A 16,786-nucleotide genomic window follows, 5' to 3' on the forward strand; every position below is an offset into this window, starting at 1 on the left:
GTTTGTATCATAATGACTCCGAAACTAATGAAACAATTTTCAAAATACTTTCACTGTTGAGAGGCTACTCTCTTCCCGAGTAACATAGGCTGTATATTTTACCCCGGTACAAGCAGTAGTTTCCACGAGACGCTGGTTACGCTTTCAAAAACGGCTAGCATAACTGTGTTTGATAACTGAGCTGATCTTAAGGAAACATAATATATAAAAACATGAATAAGACCTGTCATCGTTAACTTCGAGCAATACGATACGCCTTGACGAGACTGGTTGTCAGACTTTTTGGCTACTCACTACCCGTGAGAACTGCCAAAGACATACAAATGACAGACGGTACCCACAAAATTTTATGTGCCTCCCGAAAAACTCGTCATGCCAAGATGGTCACCTAGAACCACGAGCAAGCGTTGCTCAATAGGAGGAAGACAGAGGAAGACGAAGGAAGGAGTATTGCTACCAATCGACACGTGTATCTATGACTCAGTCATGAAAATATCTTTGAAGATTTACTACTATACAATTATTGTTGATTTATAGTATCCTTTGCGTGTTTCGGAAAGCACGACAACCTGTAGGGTATTCCGGGTGTCATTTGGCAGTCGACACGGGTAGAAGCCAGAAAGTCTTGCTACCAGTCTTAACAAGGGGTATTGGGTTGCCCAGGTCAGGGTTTAGGTTAGATAGGCAGTTGCTGCATGTAAACCACTGGTACTCAGCTGCATTCAGTGAGACTGGAAGCCGACCAGAACATAGATGGGAAAAAGCTAGGCAGATGATGATATAGTATCGGTTCCATCCTGCTTCAAGCTTTAAAAAAATATTTTACTTGGAACTTGAACCTTGAAATGTTAGGTAAACACTTATTTATATTAAATAGTGGTGAAAACCAACTCAGGCATTTTTGGCATAAGGATGGTCACGTATTGATGATGCGGATCTACGTCTCTTTTTTTTATTACATTCGCCTCCATAAAATCCACGAAATCTTTTCATACGATTACCGTCAGATACGCAATAGGTAGTCATTCCATGTAAAGCACTAGTTCTCAACTACATCCAATTAGACTGGAAGCTCACCACAACATACTTTGCTTCTCTCTATCTCATCTCTATATCGCTCTAAGGTTTGCTGTTTGAGTACCCAACTTTGCGTTAAGCTCGCCCTTGTACATAACCTCCCCGTATTGTGTGTATTAAAACATAGTTTCGAAAAGGCTAGGAAAATTGTGGTTTGCAATGTCAAGTGATAATCGTCATACATAAAAATAAAACAGCCTCATATTTTAAAAATAAATTTAATCTAAAGATAATGTCCTAAAGGTCCCCGGCATCCCCATGTATTGGTCGTTGAATTTGTCACGCTGTCTCTTCGACTCGTCTGTGCGGGCTTTATGCATCTCCTTTAGGAGTTCCTGGTGAGCTTCTGATGATAGGCACTTGACTAGATTTGCTGGAAGCAGATAAGATTTCAATTTATTGAAAATTATGTGTCAAAATTAGGTAGCAATGAAAAAGTTAACACCAGAATTGTTTACATTATGATAATTGTTTTGGTGTTGCCTCATACAAATTATGATTGATATCTTTAATCTTGGCTGCATCAATTAGGCATGCTACTTGTTAGCCTTTTCTATTGAACATGGATATCACTATAGACTATTTACTTTAAGTTTTTAGCAATAGAGAATTTAGAGACCCCGCGCACTGCAAACCTTTTGTTTGATTGAACTCATAAGTCAATGTGGTGAAGAATGGTACACGGCCAAAAAATTTAAACTAAAAAGTTTGAATGTTCTAAATAAATCTGTCAACCAATTGTTTATTTTAGCTCCGTCAATAATTCTGCATGGTGCTCTTAAAATAATACTCAAACTTACTTCTTCTGAAACAACAAACTCACCATGCAAAATCTTGATCGACTGTTCTTTCCCTCCATACTCTTCAGGCAGAATATCCACTGGCAGGAACTCTTTCAATCCTTCTACGGTAGAAGCCACATGGATCCTGCTTGCTATCTTCTCTGAGAAGAACGGCTTCACGATCTTCACGAAGCCATCAATAAACTTGGACCCGGTTAGGAATATTATGCCTTTTATTTTTGTGCCATAGCCTTCCTGTAAAGGTAAAAAAAATATAAGTACACAATGATATTTTTGCAAAGACTTTTTATGCAAAGGCTCTGAGACTTTTTTTTTTCGACGACGTAAAAAATCATCAAATGACCCCTCCCGCTGTGGGTTAGCAGCGGTGAGGGAGTGTCAGACTCTTACTGACTAAAAACCGTCGTGTTCCGTCATAGGCCTTTTATGTACCAGGGCCGCGATATCTCTTTCGAACAACCCGCAGCTTTCGAACAACCCGCAGCTAGGCTTTGAGACTAACGTGGATTTTGTTATATTTAAATGGTATAATGCCAAGCCTCCTGGATTGGTGTTCGCTGAGAGAGGCTTCTGTTCCCAAATGGACAGCAATAGGCCGATATGATTGATATATTTAGTGTTTATAATGAAATCAGTATTATTTGGATTGGGAATATATGTGTTCACGAACTAGAAGTAGACTAAACATTGAGTTGAGTATTGATACTTATTCCTTCCCACTTACCGTTATGATTGGTATGAACTGCTGCAAATCAACCAAATTGAGTTTCGACAGAACATCGGCTGCACTGGTATCGAAAATATCTCCAATTAAGGTAAATCCTCTGCAGTAGTCATTTGACTTCAGGTATTCTGCTGTCTGAAACAGTTTTATAAGATAAATCATTAATAATTATCGAATATTAAAGGTTATATGAACATATGCCATTTCTTAGTACTTTTTTGTTGTGGATTGGTAATTTCATACTCTAAAGTCTAGGTTTCTAAACTCAAAATCAATTATTCAACCTTGGCTACTAAACGGCACTTTTTGAACGTCATTATTAAAGAGATTTCCCGAAACGTATACTCTTCACCTCATGTATTTTCGCAGGGAAGAAGAAATGGCGCAAAACACTCCCCGCAAATAATTGGTATCCGTGATATTGGTTGGTCTGGCTTTTTATCAAACCAGTAAACTTATCCTTGGGATTTCGGTTTAGGAGGGTATCACGATTTACAAACTCAGTAGGGCAAACAAAATAATTAGAAGTAAAAATAAAACCGACTCCCAAAAACACTGAAAAGCAAAAAAAAACTATTCTTAGGTGCATCGGCCTAGAAGTCGGTGTCTAATGGATGTAACTAAGTTTATAACGCCACCGACTTCTAGGCCGATGCACCTAAGAATAGTTTTTTTTTTGCTTTTCAGTGTTTTTGGGAGTCGGTTTTATTTTTTTGTAAAAAGTTTTTTATTTTTAGCTTTTCAGTGACAAGCATAGTTGTCACTATCCGCATGTCATATCCGCAGTGGAAAGTTCTCATCAATACGAACAATATAAGCCCAAGCACGAGGTAGTTTACATATTCAATTGTCGAGTTCCCTCGACCTTCGCTGGTCTCCATCATCAGGTCAGCTTCAAACCTTCACTGTTGCAAAGGTCTCGTCAATATGAACAAAATAAGCCCAAACACGAGGTAGTTTTTTACACATTCATTGTTCAAGTTCCCTCGACCTTCTCTGGTCTTCATCATCAGGTCAGCACCAAGCCTTCACCATTGCATAGTGTTATCAGACATGCGCCTTAGTGTCAAGTTTTTACCCTACGTATGCCTACGATTTTCGAAAGTTGCCCTCGATTTCTCAGGGTTTCCATCATCAGATCCTGACCTGGTGACTATGGGACCACCTGGGAGGTAAACCCTATCAAACAAAAAAAAAATTTTGCAAATCGGTCGAGGCGTCTCTGAGTAATCGGTGAACATACATAAAAAATAAAAAAAAAAAAAAAACAGATCCCGACGAATTGAGAACCTCCTCCGTTTTGGGAAGTCGGTTAAAAATACTTACAATGACAAAGAATTTGAATAGCAAATTGTAGTCAGTTTGGCTAATGTCAGAGTCCGCTCTCACTTTCACGATGACTACCCTGTGGTATTCTTCTGTTAGAGTCGGCACGAGAGCAAAGTAACTGGAAAAGAAAAAAAATATAAAATTATTTTCAAGAATATTTTCTGCATCTCTCACAGTCCAGAAACGTAGACTCAAAAAAAAACGGAATGTGCTATTGTGGAATATAATCATATTCGAAAGAGAATCTACCAAAGTTTAAAGCTTTGAGGGCGCCTGCACAAAATTTTCAGCAAAATACCACACCGCACATTGCCTCAAGTACTGCCTACGTGCAGCTACGTTTATCATATGTAGATAAACTACATAACCGAGAAAGGAAAGATGACCGGAAAAGCCATAAGAAGATATAGGTCAATCGTCTTCTTGTAGGTCAATCGTATTCTTGTAGATAAGGTAACGTACGGTAGGCGTGACTAGAACTAACAAGGCATTCGGGATCCTTGTCAAATCAAAACTAATCGGTCTAAAATTGGTTTTCATTGACCGGCGATTTTATTATTCAAGACATAGAGTATAATATTGGTTTAGTTATGTATGTAAAGGTTAAAAATAGGCGGTGAACTTACCCTCTATCCAACATTCTAGCTATCTCGCTCTCCATGAGGTTGGTGGTATCAAAATACTTCGGCATCAATGTTCTAAAGGTGCACATTTTGTCTATTTGTGTCTTCGCCCGTTCTAGGGAACCTTTGCTCGTTACTATACACCTTTCTATGTAGGCTTTATCTGGAAATAGTAAAAGAATAATCATCACTATATGCCTTTAAAATCTTACTATCCCATTGCAGGCTGCAGGATTGCGTTGAGAAAGCAAGGGTTGGCGATTTCAGACTTTTTAATTCAAGGGCTCCGTTCCTGTATCTCGCGCTCGCCCTCATCGGCAAGCATGGGCCCTAGTATAGTTCGGCCATTCAGAGAATGCGTTCCTGACACGTCGCGATTGAACTGACGACGTAATAACATTCATTGATTATTGATATAATAATGTTGTTTTAATGCTCCTCAATTGTTAAAACGGTAAACAACCAGCAAAAATATTTTTATCGTAACTGCAACGCCATTGCAAAGTTACGTCGTCAGTTCAATCGCGACGTGTCAGGAACGCATTCTCTGAATGGCCGAACTATAGTAAATTTTATTAGGCCCACACAAATTATTGTCTCTAGTAAGTAAAACAACGTATGGATTATTGGGAATAGCTACACATGGCAAGTATTAATTTAGAAAAGCTACATTGGTAAATTACATAGAATCAAAACCGCACTCAGAGTACAGGACGCATGGCAGTTTGCTAGTAAATAGATTGTAAATTTCATGCAGAAAGCCTCTATGTTATGTGTCCAAATTAAATGACATGAGATTAAAAGATAAAATTATAATATTTTTTTTATTTTCATGAAACACTTGGTAACAACATAAATGAGAAATTGTAAAGTACAAGCATATTTAATTACGTTGGCAACTAACTTCATAATACTTTTGCAAGCCTTGAAAAACAAGTTTTTTTTTTACGTAAACTAAGTAATAACACGTTGTGACACGTAAATTGTAGTTTTGTACAAAAAACTGTTTGTAATGTCAGACAATAGTTAGGGTTCTGTAGACTTCAATTTTGTAATCCACATCTGACTAAAATGCAATCTGCCTGTCTGTCAATCTTTTTTTAGTAAATAAATGAGCAGAATTCCATGAAACTTGAATAAAATCTGGACTACTAAATTAGTTAAATTATGGTTATCAATACTCCAATAGTGATTTAGTGAAGAAATTTTTTTTTGTTTGTTTGTAGTGCTCCAAAAGTTGTGAACCGATTTAAAAATGTTTTCACTGTTGGACAGCTATACTCTTCACGAGTAACATAGGCTACATTTTATCCCTACACGGGCAGTAGTACCCACAGGGCGCGGGTGAAACCGCGCGAAAATGGCTAGTAAACCATATACTAGAAACAGCCTGTTACGTGCAAAATACATAAATACTTGATAATTGTCCTAACCACATACTAATTATCTTCAACATAAACTACATAAACGTTTAAAGAACACGCTGAAGTCAAGTTTTGAGGAAAAAGTCAAAGTATAACAATTAGTTGACCCTAACACAGTAAATGACACATAAGAATGAAATAACGGTATAATTATACTTTAGAATCACGAATGGTCAAAGAAATAATATGGCTTTATTCTTTTCTAGCACTCCTATATGCCAACCTGACAGAGATTTGCGAATTAGATTGTCATGAAGGTATTCCTCAATTCTCCCATTTTTATTTATTCCAACAATAGGTCAATCAATACAATAAAATCGTGGAAAACTATAAAACTAACTAGGGCAACTTGCAGGTTTAATCACCAAACAAGCCAGTGCCATACTTTTGTCAAATCCACCTGAAAGTCGCTGGTATGGAATTGTATCAACGACTGCGACTGTGTAACAATCGAAGACTAATCTAGACACACGGCAGTGTGTCCGCCAAGTTCGAGCAAAAAAAGCGACACACCGGCCGTGGGTTATATTACACGAACCATTTCGGGCCAAATTCGATACATATATTACAATGCCCAGCTTTACGTACCCTTAAGGGCATGGGAATGGCTTTGTGACAGTTCTGAACCATCAGATTTTGCCCGATATTGGAATCGAACACCGATCTGCATAAGTCACAGTCAGCCCTGGGTCTCCGAAACCAAGCAGCTCAGCTGCTGATATAAAAATAATGATAACTGTTATACTCACTATAATCTTTCTTAATTAAATGTTCCTGTGTCTGCAACCATTTATCTATAATAGCGATAGCTTGCTCTCTATTTTGTTTATTATCTAGATTATTTTCCTTTCTTATATCTGCTACTACTTGTGGTCCGTATCTGACTAGTTGGCTTTCTGGTTCTATTATATCATCCATGTTTGAAGAAATGGTGGTATTGGTGGTAAGCTTCTTAATTTGGTCTTCAGTTTTTTGAGGTACTGGCTCTGCAATGAAAATTAGTGTAATATTAGAGGTATGATGACTACTGCTGGGTAAAAGTTGGTTGTAAGATTAATTTGTCATCATAATAAAAAAAAAACTCGTTAACAATTTCGATACAATTTTCTCAGATTTTAGAACACATTATTCATTTAAAATACACAGGTATCTATTTGTACTACTTTAAGGAGTGCGGTATATATTTTTTCTGTTACAAATTGGTGTTAATTGGAGGCTCACAGATTAACATTTTAAATTGAACTTGTTCAAATCCAAGATACACAAATACTGTTTTTTTTTCTGCTATTGATTCATGACAAAATCTTTTTTATTATTAAGTCATTGTTTTAATTTAAAGACTTTTAACACAGTAAGAATAGAAAATAATTAATTCACTAACCTTAACCAACGTTCTGTCTTATGATCGGTTCATTTGAGACTGACTACATTATACAACGTTTAACCATGTACCACAACGATTATAAGGTAAAATAAGGTTTGCTACAAACTAAGAGATTTTGAAACTGACTTGACGCAACTTTTTGTCGTCTTAAGTAGCAAATGTTAAATTACGACAGTCAGTCGTTTATTGTAAACTTAAATATAATTTGTAATTTTATTTTGAGGAAGCAATTTCACAAACTCAAAAATAATACAGGCCAATTTTTTTGGTGTCAAATTCCGAGGTGGGTGCAGCGTGAGATAGCGTCAGACTCTTACTAACTAAAACTCATCATGTTCCTTCTTAAGCCCTTTAAATACCAGGGTCTGTAAATCTTTCGGAAAATCCTGCAGCCCGGAAATAATATTAGCCTTACACGACATTACTAATTCTGTAAAGTAATAGAATGAGCTTACAAATAACGTTAAAAATGGAGATCTATTGCGTAAAATGCGATTCATCGTAAAAATAATTTTCTGTACAATTCTTAATTTTAATGTCGTCCATAGTTTCATGAAGAGGTCGTGGCAAATAGTGTTCGGAAAAGGCTAGGCACATGAGATATAGATTTAATGGCATACAATAGATATAGATTTAATGGCATACAATAAAAAAACAACAATAGTAAATGCGCTTTTAACGCCTATGTAGATGCCTTCTTAAAATTCGTCGGTACATATTGTGAGACGGTAGACACTACATACACGGGTGCAGACTGATTAATGATACACAATACAGCTCGTTGGATGATTCGCGACTAACAAAGAATATTTTGGGTACCAAGTTGCATTAAACTCAGAAATAACTTTATATCTATTTTTATTTTACTATGTTGATGTTGTTTTATACATGTTATGGACCAAGTGATAAATTGAGCAGTATACATAATGCCCGGTCATTATGAAAAATGCCCAATATGAGAGTGCAATTTGATAATAATTATTCAATTAATCAAATTGACCGGGCACTATACATATTGCCCATGACCTTTTGGGCAAAGTAATACAAGCAACGTAATAACATATTTATATTCAATTTTTTATTGTTATTGCCATTTAATTTAAAATTAACTAAATATTAAACCACTTAAATAATCAGCCTCATGATTTGGATTAATTATGAAGGACTTCTGCCTTAAAAATCCACTAGTTTTTGCATTTAAAAGTTAAGGAAAGTCATATTTAAAGGGTGCTTATTAAACAGGCTCCTTTTTAATATAATTATTCGCCCCGAATAATGTATGTTGCCTTCTTAATTACTAAGTCAGCCACAATTAACGAGCATCTAAATAATACTATCTCAGCCACTCGTTATCTTCTAAGTAAACCACTCTAAATACAACTCCGCATGATGGTTATTTTTTAGCATCTAAATTTGTAGCATGCATTCTAACAGTAAACTTCTAAAATACTATTAAATGACATCATAAAATTTATTTATTTAGCTTCTAATTTTTTAACTCAGTACGTTTAAAATGTAAGCAAGCAACATGCAGCAAGCATGGCTTCTGTCACGGCTCCGGTGCTGCGGGGCTCCGGCGGTCCCATGCGAGCTTATCGTCGCAGATGGTTTTCACGCTCACCGCCGCAGCTTCGGCTTGCTGGCCGGCTCAGCCGGCCAGCCTCAGCCGCGTCGGCGAGCGTTAAAACTACCTGCGCCTCAGCTCGCAGGCCGCCTCGCCCCTCCACACTTACGCGGTTTTGAATTGCACTCTAGGGGTAGGACAGACAAGACTACGTGGAGTCGGTTTTGCAGCGATACGTTTTCGTCACATCATCCTCCGAGCCTTTTTCCCAAACTATGTTGGGGTCGGCTTCCAGTCTAACCGGATGTAGCTGAGTACCAGTGCTTTACAAGGAGCGACTGCCCTATCTGACCTCCTCAACCCAGTTACCCGGGCAACCGTTACGTGGGATACGTTTTCGTCACTAACTTCAATTTTTTGCTTTATTATCAAATTGCCCAACTGTCATGTAGCAATATAATAATGCCCGTGCAATGTGATAAATAATGAAGTTAAGATAGTTATTAATCACTTGGCCCGATAAAGCTAGACATTATTCATAATGCTCGGGCATTATTTATAATGCCCGAATTAATCACATGGTCCATAACATACATACTCATTATCGAGATTTAAAAACTTAATAAATTCATTTGGATTTTTTATTTTCGGCGACACAAAAGTCGCTTACAGTTGCCCACTTTGTATGTGAAAATAAACCGAAGTTGCTAAACTTAGTGGGACATAATATTTTTTTTTTTTCAAAGATTAATTACCTTTGTGATAAATTCTTTGGATAAGAATTCATAAGTACATTCATAATATACTGAGTAGAGATCTAATTGGCTTCTTTGGCTGTTTGCAAATGATCCACTTCTAAATACTTTATTGACTTATATTAAAACTATATTATGTACTTTAGTTATTCTCAACAGTTTAGTCAAACATTTGTCATTGGTCAGTCACATTTTGCCAATCTACGAACATATCGAATCCCAAAAATAAATAGTAGGTACTTTTTTGCACACAATTACCTATGTTCTTTTAAGAAATACAGTTCTTGAACCCCAATAATATAACAAGCTTTCCCATGTATAGGAATTAGATTTTTACTTCAAATATAAGTACATTCAACATACCGAAAGGTATATATTTTTTTGCATGTTTGTTTTTGTGAACTTTGTTTTTTTTTTATGATTTTTTGTTTTATTTCGGTTCTTTTAAATTAAGTTACCAAAACAATGTCATATCAAAGACATTTAAAAAAATATTTTCCTAAAATTACACGAATTTACGTCAAGAGGTACTAAAATAAAATAATACAGGTAATCAAAATGACTCGTTTGTAAACAACCTTAGATTTCTAAATACTTGACTAAGGTATTATTATTGACGTAAGTAGTAATAAGTATGTGTTATGTGATGTCAAGTTTATATCCATATACAACAGAAACCATTATTATATATAACAAGTTATAATAGAAGGTCATTTTTGGGCTAACCTATTTCTAGGTATTCATGTGTCTACTATTTCTAGCTTTTTACTACTTTTAGCTTTTACTATTTTTAGCTTTGACTGCCTCGTTGGTCTAGTGGTCGCAAGCGCGGCTGCTGTGCTCGAGGTCTCGGGTTCGATTCCCGGGTCGGGCCGAAATCGCTTTGTGGGTTTTCTTAAACTTTCACAAAGCAGCCCGTAGTCTGGAAGTTGGTGATTGATTCACCCGTGCATCGGAGAGCACGTAAATGTCGGTCCTGCGCCTGATCTCTTTCCGGTCGTGTCGGATGCCGTCCCATCGGGTTATGAGAGTGAAGGAATAGGGAGTGCACCTGTGTCTGCGCAAATGCTCGTGCACTATAATATGTCCTGCGCAGCTGGCTGATCTCCTTAAGTGAGAACAGCCGCCGTGGCCGAAATCGGCCGTGGACGCCATTATTTCTAGCTTGGCGAGATCCAAAAAAAAAGATATTCATATAAATCAGTTAAACTTTTTGAAATAAATGAGTTTAATGTGCAATGGGCGGATTGTGATATTTTTCAATTCGGTCAAGTAGTTTTGGAGCCTATTCATGTCAAAAAAATGTACCATCAAATCTTTCTTCTTTACACCTAATGTTATTAATGTAGAGTAAATTATGAAGTACTTACAGCTTTTGCCCGCAACTTCGTTCGCGTGGAATAGTGACTACCAGCAGATTTTTGATTTGACCAATAGATGGCGCTATATGTCCGGAATATATTTTTTTTTTTTTGTAATAAAAACTATCCTATGTCCTTTCTCAAGTTTCAAACTATGTCTGTACCAAATTTCATACAAATCGGTTTAGTAGTTTAGGCGTGAAGAAAAGACAGACAGACAGACAGACAGACAGACAGAGTTACTTTCGCATTTATAATATTAGTTTGGATTTGGATTTTACTCAGGACGGTAAAACGGAAGCTATAGGTACTAACAGTCGATAATTACACCAGTCTAATTATGAAAAGTACCACAGCTGCACTTAACTAAATCTGGTTAAACTAGACACTGACCCCGACATAGTTGGAAAAGGCTAGACAGATTGAACTTATACTTCAAAAGAGGATAAACTCTTAATGAGAAAATGGCTGTTCATAAAATACTGAGATACACAAAAGAACTGACGGAGCCAACATTTATTCTTTTGTTTTTTTGGACATCATCAAAAAGTATGAGAATATTGAACGATGAAGAATGTCATTTGTGAGATGACGGCAGAGAGAATAGTGTAGGAGTGTGGAAGCAGAAAACATGCTGCGCCCACTCCTATGAAAATTGAGATAAGGGCAGGAGAAAAAAGTGGCAAAAATTTACTCAATAAAACCTGTTTGTAATCCTTCTGGAGCCTGTAGTGTACCAGAGCCGTGGTACTAACTTAGGAATTATTTAAGTCAAGTGGTTCTTCTATTCCATTCACATTGGAATATGGTATCCGTCACTATAATAATTTTCTTCACAAACACTTCACAATTTCACACTACATATTTTACAGTCCGAATATTTTTTGAAAATATCTGGGTATAATAAATTATTCTACCTCAATTTCACTGATACTACTCACTGATACCTACCTGATCTTAGACTAGACTAAAACCAGAAGCATTGTTATCAGATCACCGGTGTTATCTGATAACAGAATGACATCACAATGGCTTCTTCAAGTTCATATGTGGAACATTGGGTAGAAAATATTTACATCTATTGAAAGTATAAAACGTATTAAAATTTAAACTATGTCATTTTGTTTTCAGAAATACTATTAATCAAAATATTAGTTTTTGCAGTGAATTAGGAATCAGTTATTTTTAGAAACATTGTTAAACTTATGTCAATCTTTTTTTAACTTTTAGCTAATCGTTTATATTGTTTTTTAAATCATATGTTCATGTATTACGAGTATATTGCCCTATTTGACAGTGTCGGAGGGCAATGAACTTGAAGTTTTCAAGCCGTCAATCAAATAAATATCTTTGTCTTTAGTTTTTGCTATTTGTACGTAAAAACAAGTGTAATGTTGGCGTCTATTAATAAACATTATCATGATAAAGGTATTCATTTGTTCATAGAATAAGTTTACATACTTAGAGCGGTTGGATTCATCTGCCTAGCCTTTTCCCGACTATGTTGGGGTCGGCTTCCAGTCTCACGGGGTTAAACGGATGCAGCTGAGTACCAGAGTTTTAAAAGGAGCGACGGTTTGCCTACCTATCTAATCTTCTCAAACCAGATACGCAAGCCACCCAATACCCCCAGGTAAGACTGGTTGTCAGACTTACTGGCTTCTGACTATCCTCAAGACTCAAATATTTTTGGAGTTGGATACTTTAATTTGAATACGAATTCACATACTATGAAGTTGACATACACTACTTACTTACAGTATTATCTTGATCCAAAAATAAAACAAAAAAAAAAAATCCTATTTCACTTCACAAAGAACAGCTAACATACACAACATTTTGTCTTACAAAAACAAACTCGGTAGTCAGATACAATCGGCCTAGCCACTTGTTTATATTAGCTATCTGCCTGTAATATTATCTCGACAAGTGTTCATTATGTTGATTGTCGTTATTACATGTTTCTTCATAAACGTAGTGTTACGATATTTACGGAAATTGTTTGAAGGTTTGAGGTTATTTCGTCTTTTGTATGGGGGTTCCGTAGGTTAATTTAGGTTTTTTTTTCTACACTCTGAAGGTACGATAAACTGATGGGCCCCGACCGCAAATGACAGCATTTGAACATCTTTGATAGTCGTTAAGGGTAGTTAGTAGCAAGTAAGTCTGACAATCAGTCTTACCAAGGTCTATTAGGATCGCACTGGTCCCAACTGCATCTGGTTGAGACTGGAAGCCGACCCCAACATAGGTGGGAAAACGCTAGACCGATTTACTCTAGAGTTCGAGAGGGTCTCGTGGCTAAGTGACAGCCATACGGCTTCTATTGTTGGTCCGAGGTAGACCAATCATATCTTAACGGAGTTCTCTGGTTCGCATGGAAAAATAATTTGTGGGTCCCAGCTGTCATTTAAACTTCTTTAGCAAGAATTATAATAAGTAGTCAGAAACCAAAAAGTTTCACAAAGGGTATCAGGTTCCCTGGGTAAAGTCATCCATATAAAACTCTAGTTTTTAGCTGCACCTGGTAACACTGAAAGCTGAACCCAACACAAGAAAACGCTGAACAGATGATTATTAATACTGATGGTACCCTGTAAGTTAAGATTGATTGAAAACAATTAGTGACAATGTAATTGCATGATAATCCTGTAATAAACAGTGTTATTATCAGTTTAGACAAATGAGTTTTCATCATCATTGTCGCCTAGTAATTATGGGTTAATCACAAATGAACCGAGACGTTGGACTTAGCCAAAGTTCTATTTTGAACTTGAAATATTATATTTCTGGTTACACTGATTAGAAATGCTGGCTATGCATTAGTATTGCCAGATTTTACATAGGCAATGCAATAATATGTAAAACAATAGCACGTAAATGTCGGTCCTGCACCTGATCTCTTTCCGGTTGGGTCGGATTGCCGTCCCATCGAGCTATGAGAGTAATGCTTGTGCACTATAATAATTATGTCCTGCGCAGTTGTTTAGTCTCCTTATATAAGAACAGCAGCTGAAGCTGTTAATCGGCTAGCTGAATTCCATGAGGAAGGTCATCATCATCCTCCGAGCCTTTTTCCCAAACATGTTTACAAGAAGCGAATGCCTATCTGACCTCCTCAACCCAGTTACCCGGGCAACCTGATACCCCTCGGTTAGACTGGTGTCAGACTTACTGGCTTCTGACTACCCGTAACGACTGCCAAGGATGTTCAGTGACAGTGACGAAGGTAATCAAAAATAAAATGCTCTCTTAACATTCTCCAATCTGTGGCCTTGATTTAGACACAGGTGCCTTATCTATTTCACTCTCACAATCTGATTGAGTATATAATCTATACATATAATAAATCTGTAGAAAAGTAATTTTTGTACATTGAAGAAATTGACAAAAAAAATAGCCAGCATGTTAAAGGATAACTAACAGAACCCATTTCCATCATTTTTGTCATTTTTGTCTGTTTGTCTGTTTATCTGTTTGTCTGTTTGTCTGTTTATCTGTTTGTTTGTTCGGGATTCACGTAAAATCTACGAATTAAATGCAGACAATGCTTATATACAAAAATTTTACGTAACTTGGGGTATTACTTAGTTTTTGTTTCATCGAAATCGATTCACTCTATCAAAAGATATGATTAATTTTGTGAATTCAAGATGTAAAATATAACGACACGCAATCTATTTGTCAAAACTCTACATTTGAATGTTGTACTTATATTAGTTGATCGGCCTATCATTAATCTTTACACAGAAAATCACACCTTTATAAGTAACTTCGGAAGAAAAAAAAAAAATGAAAATTTTGTTTAGCCAAGGTTAAAGTAGCTCCATCTGTGGTCAAAGGAGCGAGGTGGTAAATTACAATATTACCATACATTCTTTATAGAGGATTATTATTTCAACAGATGGAGTTGTGTATTTTCCGTAATTCACCATATTTTAACACGTAGTGTAATTTTTCGATAGACATTTCAATAATGTTTGTCAGTTTGCCGTGCCACATCAAAATCCAACTATAATTATTACCTTGATGAAAAGAAAATTAATAGTTCTCAGCCAAATTTAAAACGGTGCCATCTAAATTATTTTTTGAACATTATGTCAAAAATGATGACTTTAGTGGAACAATTAATTATCATTTAAAGTTACAGATGGAGTTCATATCAGGATTTTTTCATAAACATAGTTTAGCTTATCTTCCACTAATGTGGTGGCCTTAAAACAAATTACTTTGAGTGAGTAGTATTAAGTAGACCTTAATTATTTTTCTGATGCAAAATATGTAAACTTAATCCTAGAAGAAATGAGGATCTATCTCTCGCAAGCGCTGCTAAGCGTGAGGAAGGTAATGTAGGATTCTGTAGCTTTAAAAACAAGCCCAGATACAAAGTGCAGATAAGAAATGGGAGCTCTCTCTATTTAATACCATACACACGTAAAATGCTTTATGCGTCTGAAAACGTACAAATTACGCGCCGCATACCAGAGACATGCTTACTTTCAACTTCTGATCGCAAATACACTGTTCACGATTACGAACAGTCTCAGTAAGACCCCAGCCAAGTCTAAAAACCCTAAAAAACACCTTTTATATAAAACTACGTTTGATGTCATTTAATCACAAAGACAGAATTGTTCTCTGTTGCAAATCCTATCCACCTATATCCTATCCTGATCCAGAATGCATTGCAGGTGTGCATTGCACAAAAACCAATGGTATCCTATTCGAGAAGTCAAAAGAGTTGACCTGCCAACGTCAGCTTCTGCGCTAAGCAAGTGTTCTTAATAGTACCATCAGAATTACATTCATCGTTGAATGAGGTGAATAAATTTTCAGAAACCACAATAACAGTAGGAGCCAAAGCGTATTATCACTTCATAGAGCTCTGATTGGCCCCAGGTGACCAAGTCAGGTCCGATTTGTTCGTTCATCAGATCTTTGAAAGTGTTTCGGTGGATACTTACTGTCGTCCTGTTTATGTGTGACACAAAATATGGTATATAAACGTCCTCCGCAAGAGCGAAATTTTCCCGGTGTGCGGTAGTGACGCACAGTATACAACACTTATGTTTCTTTTGATTTGCTGGCTCCACCAAGAAATGACAAATTGCGAGCGTACATTCTGAAAATCTTGGCAAAACTACAGGTTTCAAGTACGAACACATGAAGTGGACTCTCACAGATACGTACATTTTGCCTATTCGTGAACTAATGCAAACATTTCGGTGGAGTCCCGGCTTAGGCCTCCCCCACGTTGCGTTGCGTGAGCGTCGCGTTTTGCTGCCCTGCGGCATTTGCAGCGCGCTCGCGGCGCGCACGCGCCGCTCTCCTTGACGTTTAACTGCTAAGGCGTTTAGCGGGCGGCGGGGATAGCAAGCGAAGAGGTAAGAACGCAACTCGAGCGCCGCGTGCTCAAAAAACTATCCTACCCTATGCGCCTGCTGATGATGATGACTCATTTTATCATCCATCCAGCTATTCCCCAACTATGTTGGTGTTGGCTTCCAGTCACCGAATCTGTTTGAGTACCAATATTTTGCTTGGAGCGACTACCTACCTACAATCCAGTCAACTATACAAGACGATATCCATATTATGGTAAGACTGACAGACTTTCAGGCTTCTGATTAGTCGCAGCAGCTGCAGAAAATGTACAAATGACAGCTTTGTCAGACTCAGAGCATGTAGACATAGATTATAGCTGTTTCCTGTGAAAATTATTTACGCACCATACGTAATAAT

At 36.9% G+C, this 16,786-nt stretch overlaps 1 protein-coding gene across 3 annotated transcripts; it reads right to left on the reverse strand.

The window, feature by feature from the left end:
• Positions 1-1,279: 1,279 nt before the first annotated feature.
• LOC124639450 (alpha-tocopherol transfer protein-like) lies at positions 1,280-12,914 on the reverse strand. Of its 3 annotated transcripts, none has more exons than XM_047176818.1 (7): positions 12,799-12,914; positions 6,730-6,966; positions 4,560-4,719; positions 3,931-4,051; positions 2,605-2,739; positions 1,901-2,114; positions 1,280-1,450 (listed from the first exon to the last, which is right to left on the reverse strand). In XM_047176818.1, exons 2-7 carry the CDS (start codon positions 6,896-6,898, stop codon positions 1,296-1,298), a joined length of 954 nt encoding a protein of 317 aa, XP_047032774.1. In that variant the 5' UTR covers positions 6,899-6,966; positions 12,799-12,914; the 3' UTR covers positions 1,280-1,295. The 3 variants fall into 3 exon arrangements, with proteins under 3 accessions (XP_047032774.1, XP_047032775.1, XP_047032773.1); XM_047176819.1 differs by having other exon boundaries at positions 12,803-12,904; XM_047176817.1 differs by lacking the exon at positions 12,799-12,914 and adding an exon at positions 7,362-7,974.
• Between the last annotated feature and the right edge of the window lie 3,872 nt (positions 12,915-16,786).

This window comes from Helicoverpa zea, chromosome 19 (assembly GCF_022581195.2).
Source record: "Helicoverpa zea isolate HzStark_Cry1AcR chromosome 19, ilHelZeax1.1, whole genome shotgun sequence".
Taxonomy (NCBI): domain Eukaryota; kingdom Metazoa; phylum Arthropoda; class Insecta; order Lepidoptera; family Noctuidae; genus Helicoverpa; species Helicoverpa zea.

What these genes read in the sequence shown, in the direction of transcription:
- LOC124639450 (XM_047176818.1), bottom strand. Translation starts at nt 6,898, where the DNA reads ATGGATGATATAATAGAACCAGAAAGCCAACTAGTCAGATACGGACCA. An exon ending in TATTCAAATTCTTTGTCATT is followed by an intron (nt 2,740 to 3,930) that starts GTAAGTATTTTT and finishes AAACTGTTTCAG; the next exon opens with ACAGCAGAATACCTGAAGTC. An exon ending in GTCGATCAAGATTTTGCATG is followed by an intron (nt 1,451 to 1,900) that starts GTGAGTTTGTTG and finishes ATCTGCTTCCAG; the next exon opens with CAAATCTAGTCAAGTGCCTA.